This window comes from Grampus griseus, assembly GCF_964374135.1.
Source record: "Grampus griseus genome assembly, chromosome: 1".
Taxonomy (NCBI): Eukaryota; Metazoa; Chordata; class Mammalia; order Artiodactyla; family Delphinidae; genus Grampus; species Grampus griseus.
In genome coordinates this window covers 70,846,921-70,852,786 of record NC_139017.1, presented here as the reverse complement: position 1 = coordinate 70,852,786, position 5,866 = coordinate 70,846,921, and the positions used below count along the sequence as shown (strand labels likewise).

At 55.8% G+C, this 5,866-nt stretch overlaps 1 protein-coding gene across 1 annotated transcript; it reads left to right on the top strand.

Annotated features, from left to right (window-relative positions):
* Positions 1-654: 654 nt before the first annotated feature.
* TTC24 (tetratricopeptide repeat domain 24) lies at positions 655-5,866 on the top strand (the record flags this gene model as incomplete). The annotated part of the gene is made up of 10 exons (XM_082669057.1): positions 655-1,360; positions 1,551-1,754; positions 2,367-2,495; positions 2,648-2,760; positions 3,116-3,214; positions 4,257-4,354; positions 4,511-4,611; positions 5,273-5,369; positions 5,528-5,683; positions 5,785-5,866. 10 exons carry the CDS (start codon positions 655-657, stop codon positions 5,864-5,866), a joined length of 1,785 nt encoding a protein of 594 aa, XP_082525183.1.

The window sequence follows — 5,866 nt, the reverse complement described above, 5'->3', positions numbered from 1 at the left end:
ACACAGCAGGAGCTCACTGTTTGGTGAGCTGACTTGAACTATACCTTGAGATTAGACAGCAGGAGAACCTAGATATGAGTGGGTGTCTTTGGAGGCACAGGGTGAAGGAGATGGTGGAGAAGAGGCCCTGTGTGTGCTCTGTTCGTTCATCCATTCATTTATTCATTCAATAAACCTTTTTTATTGTGGTAAAATCTCTATATATAATAATAATCTAATGATCTATAAAACTTTTTCATCTCATTCAATAAGCATATATTGAGAATCTATGTGCCAGACCCTTCAAGTTGCTCCAAATCTAGTAGGGGAGATAGACAAGAAAGTCAATAACCCTAAACCCAGTGTGATAAATGCCGTAAAGGACACAAGGTACTATGGGGGTACAGAAGAGGGACCCAGTTGGTTGAGGGGAGGGGCTTTCTGAAGGAAGCTTGAAGTGAGTCTTGGAGGACAAAAAACCAGTCTGGACATTAGAGTGAGAGTTAATATGGTGTTCAACGGCTTAGATGAAGCAAAGTGAGATGTCAGAGAGAAATCCTTGACACCCTGAGGGTCACACCAGGGCAGAGGTAGAGCTGAATTGCCTAGAGGGATAGTGCTTTGGAGGAAGCCAAGGATGACATACTGACCCCTCTGCTCCCTATCGTCAGCATTATGTCTTCCCTCAACACTGAGGATACCCTGCAAGAGCCCTCGCCCTCGCCTTCAAGCTCCAAGAAGAAAAAGAAGAAAAGAAAGTGGCCACGGCAAGAGGCCAGAATCCAAGCCCTCACCAGGGCTGGCCACAGGGCCCTATTGGCTGGTCAGAACCATGAGGCCTTAACCAGCTTCCAGAGGGCCTTCCTCCTGGCTTCCAAGTCACCACAAACCAGGGACACCCCTGTTCTCCGGGCCTGTGCCTTCAACCTGGGGGCTGCCTACGTGGAGACTGGGGACCCAGCCAGAGGGCTTAAGCTGCTCCTACGAGCTCAACCTCAAGAGACAGCCCAGGGCGGGTGTCATGGCGACCAGTGTTTCAACGTGGCTTTGGCTTACCACGCCCTGGGCGACCTGCCTCAGGCTTTGGCCTGGTATCACAAGGCCCTGGGCCACTACCAGCCACTAGGTGACCAGGGGCAAGCCCAGGCAAAAATGGGAGCCTGCTACCAGGCTCTGGGACAGCCTGAGCTAGCAGCCCACTGCCTGCAGGAAGCGAGCCGGGCCTACGCCCAAGCAGGGCAACCCAGGGCTGCAGCCCTGACACTGGGGGCTGCAGCGGGCTGTATGCTGAAGAGCGGGCAGCATGGGGTGGGTGATGTGCTGCAGGTGCTGGAGGAGAGCCGGAGGCTTGCTGAGAGGAGCACTGAGCGAGGACTGCTGGGTGAGGCCTTTGGGCAGAGAAGGTGTGGGATCTGGGGAGATTAAGACTTGGTGATACTCTGAGAAGTGGGGTGGAAGCAGAGGCAATTCTGAGTACTGGGGGAACCCTGGGAGAGTGGGGCAGAGGCTGCAGCGGTACAGCTTCAGCTGCATCTGACCTGGCTACCACTGACCGTGGCCATGCCCTCTAGGGCAACTCTATAACGACCTAGGCGTGGGCTATTCCCAGCTCCAGCTGTTCCCGCTAGCAGCAGAGGCCTTCCAGCAAGCCCTGCCCCTGTGCCGGGGGCCAGGAGAGGAGGCCACGGTGCTAAGAAACCTTGGGATGGCCCACAATGCCCTCGGCAACTATCAGGAAGCCCGGGAGTTTCACCAGAAGGCTGCCGACACACACGGTGGGTACCAGGGGCTGGGGAATGGGATTGGGGCCAAGGGACTAAGAAGGGGTTCCAGCTGGGGCCCGGAGGCTGAAGAGTAGATGGACGTTTAGAACTAATTATGGGACTGGGAAGTCCAGAACAGGGGAGTGAGGGGGTGCAGGGGGTGCAGGAGATGGGATAGCCAGACAGGACAGAGGGTCATGGGCCCAGAGGCTGAGGCCTGGGGTTGGGAAGGCAGCAGTGGGCAGAGGGAAGAGCCCTGGCTGGTAGAGGAGGCCTGAAGTGGAGCCAGTGCTTGCTCTAAATGATTGTGTGACGTTTAGCGAGTCATTTTTGCTTTCTGAGCTTCAGGTTCTACGTGTATAAAAACGGAGCTGTTAATACATGCCTTGCCTGACGCCCTGGATTTATACGTGGCTCAAACTAGCATGGGGGAGGCATTCAGGCCAAAGCTCAGGACTGAGGAGAGGCTGGGTTTCAAGCGTTCAGGCCTCTGTGGTGCATCTGGAGGTGTGCCAGGGTTGAGCACAAGGACTCCTGGCAACCCTCCCTTTGTCTTTGGGGGTAGGGTCCTGATGCCCCAGCAGCCAAAGTCCTCTCTTCATATGGGGCGGGCTCTATCACCAGGCTCTGTGGGGCAGCGGTGGGAGCAGGGCCGGAGCTTTGGAAGCCTGGCATTTGCACTGAGCCAGCTGGGAGACCACAAGGCTGCCAGAGACAACTATCTACATGCTCTGCAGGCTGCCCGGGACACGGGTGAGGGTGAGGGGGTTTGCAGGTGGCTTGGGGTGGGACAAAGGCTGAGAATCCTTGGGGCTGGTGGGGAGGCAGATAGGGGGACTGGGGGTGGGGAGTACCTCTGGAGGTGTAGGGAGCTGTGGGAGGACCTCTCAGGCTGTCTTCCCCAGGGGACGTGAAGGGGCAATGGCAGGCCTGTGAGGGTCTGGGGGCTGCTGCAGCCAGACTGGGGCAGCATGACCAGGCTTTGAAGTACTATAAGGAAGCGCTGGCCCGGTGTCAGGTGAGACCCTCCATCCCAGAATCTAACTCTTCCCCAATATCCCTCCAGCTGCTCTCCTGCTATCCTTTCTCTGGCTGATATTCCTGCCTTCTCCCCACCATTCATTCACTCGTCCAACGTGCATTGAGCACATTGTGTGCTAGGTCCTGGGACACTCTTGAGAGGAAGAGTCCATCTCTGTCCACAATTCTGGGCAGGCGGTGGCAGGACCCTGGCAAAGGCATGGGGATGGGCTAGAAAAGAGGGGAGACCAAGTCCCCTTCCCTCCCCCTTCCCTGTTTCTTTCTTCCCCGATCCCCAGAGGACCACAAAGCCCAGGCTTCCTCCATCACTCCATTATCCACTCTCTCCCCAGAAGGAGCCAGATTCTGTGCGAGAGCGGCTGGTGGCCAAGCTGACAGACGCCATAAGGACCCACTTGGCCCGGGGTGGGCTGCTCCCAACCCACACCCTGGTGAGATGACACCTGAGACAAGGAGCGGGGGGTGGGGAGAGGTTACCCAGAGAAAGGGGTGGTGGTGAGCAGAGCTGATGTCCTCAGGGCTGCTGCTGCACTTGACTGCTCATCTGTGTTCATCTGCCCTGGGGCCTGCATATGGGACATATATCACTTTCCAGAGGCCACCTGGGGATGGGGAGGTGGGCGGGGGATTGTGGCACGTCTCCAACACTAGGGCTGTGCCAGGGCCTTGGCTGAGTGGTAACTAGCTCAGTGGGTGAAAGCCAAGGTGTGCCTTCAAAGATACTGAGCAAAAAATCTGTGAGCTGGTGGAAAGGTTTGTCCTTGGCTGCAGTTCCCCAAAGGGCCACAGGATGGCAGTAGTGCTCCAAGGACGTTCCTCTCTCCCCTCCCTCCTTCGCTGGGGGGTATTTCTCTGTGGGTCTCTAGCCGTGCCCCTCCTTCTCTGACCCCTCCTCCCCCTCTCGCTACCTCCCAGCCTCTCTCAACAGGTCAGCGTCTCTCCAGCTGCCTCCTCCCTCACACTCTGAGATTTCTCAGGCAACCTCCTATGCCAGGAATTGAAATTATACTTTACTATTTGTTATATTTATTTACTAGGTTTTATGTTCTGTCTTATTTGAAAGACTAGGACACCATATTTATAATTTGCAAGTAAAATTAAATTAGCCTGGTATAAGCAGAGGACTGGATTGGGGGTCAGAAGACCTGGGTTCCATCTGAAGTTGGCCACCGACTTTGTGTGACTTTGTCCCGGAGGCCCCAGGCAGGATGAGGTGGTCATTAAGCTCTGGCCAGTTCTGACAGTCCATGAGCCCGAGTTCTAACTTGAGAGTTACTAGCAGGGACCTTAACACAACAAAGGACCTTGCCCTGTAATTTCATCCTCAGACACAAGGCACAGCCCAGCTGTCTCTAGCACTTCTCTGTCCCTCTGGGGCCATTGTGTGTGGAGAGAACATACATGCACACCACAACCACTGCTGGGGTGGCCATTTTTCTCAAACTGATTCCCTTTACTCCCCTTCATTCCCAGACCTCAGCTCCAGGGGGGCCCCAGGCTCCAGGTGGGGCCTGCCCCATGGTGGGGACCCCAGCCAGGGTGGGAAAAGGCACAGCAGGAGTGCGTCACAGGTGAGTGAGTAGGGCAGGCAGGAACAGAGCTTCAGGTGTGGGTATGGCCTCTGGAGGGTGTTGGGAGGTGTCATAGCCTGGCAGTGGCCGGTGGGATCTGGGGAGGGGGGGATCTGGCCGGAGTGCCACTCTGCCCCCTGTTCCCTGCCCCTACAGATCTTCCGATAGGTGGGAAGATGAGTTAGAGGAGGGCCACGAGGGGAAAGAGGAAGAGTCGGCGAATGTTCTCACGACGTCTTGGACACCAAGACTGGAGCGTGAGTCTAAGTAGGCTGTTTCCAGCTGTGCATCGCCTTCCCCCAAATGGGAGACTCTCATTTTCTTTATCCCCACGCCCCACTCTGTCACCCCCCTGCCTCAGGTCTGATACTGAGGCCGCACCCCACACACATTACATTCCCAACCCCAGGACCAGCCCTCCCCACTTTCTGCTTGCCTCTCAAGGCCCTGGCCCATTTCCCCTAAACCCTTTCCTGAATTGCCTCTTCCTCCCTGCTTCCGAGGCTGCCCTAACATCTAGAACATTGTATCTTGGGGCACCAAGGCTTTCACACCTACTACATGCCAGGCACTGGATGCTTTTCTTACCTTAGCTTACTGTTTACTAGTCTCTTCCCCCAAAGGCTTGGCACTCTGAGGACAGAGTTCCTTGCTACTTGGTGACTTGAATTCACTGATGTCTTCTTTTCAGTGTGTTTTCTTCCAGGCATCAGTGACACTGGTGAATCATCCCCAACTTTAGTCGGCCCAGGTTTGCCAAGCACCTGCCCTGTACAGGTGTCTCCTCTGTGTACAGTGACCAATACATCCCCTGATACCCACCCTCCTTGTTCTTCTCCCAAAGATGTCTCGTTCCCACCATGATGGTTCTTGGTGCAGAGAGGCCTGTGATGAATGTGTTTGGTCCTCTCCATTCAGGTCCAAGACCCAGGGCCAATCTCTCATTTGGAGGCCAAGGCCCCCTCAGAATGGAGAATCCTGGCCTTCTGGTCACCAACGGCCCCCACGGCAAGAGGTGGGTCCCTGCGGGAAGGGAAGAGGCCTGGAGAATGGATAAAAGAAGTAGGAGAGGGTGTGGCTTTGGATGACTTTAATGGAACGTGAAGTTGGGGGAAGATGTGGTCTGGTGCTCAGGGATATGGTGCTTTGAGCCTCTTTGTCTTTGCCCTTTAGCAATCGGAACAACCCTCACCCGGCTCTGGAGGCCCAGGGTGTCCCCTGCCTCCTGCACAGCCTGAGTGCAGCCCTCAGCGAAAGGAAGAGTCCTGCTGAACTGGGGGACAGGCGGCTTAAGCCTACTCCCTCCTGCCCTGGAGCCTGCGAGCAGAGGTAAGGGTCAGAGAGGGTAACAGAAACGGGAGCCAGGGCGAGCTGCCTTCTGTTTGCTCCCTAGTTACTCCCATTGGCAAGCCCCTCTCTGCCTCCTTCAGGTCATCCAAACAGCCCAGGGAACCTCCCAGCAGGAACCCTCAGAGGAGATCCACTGAGTCTGGCTTCTGCATGATCATGTGA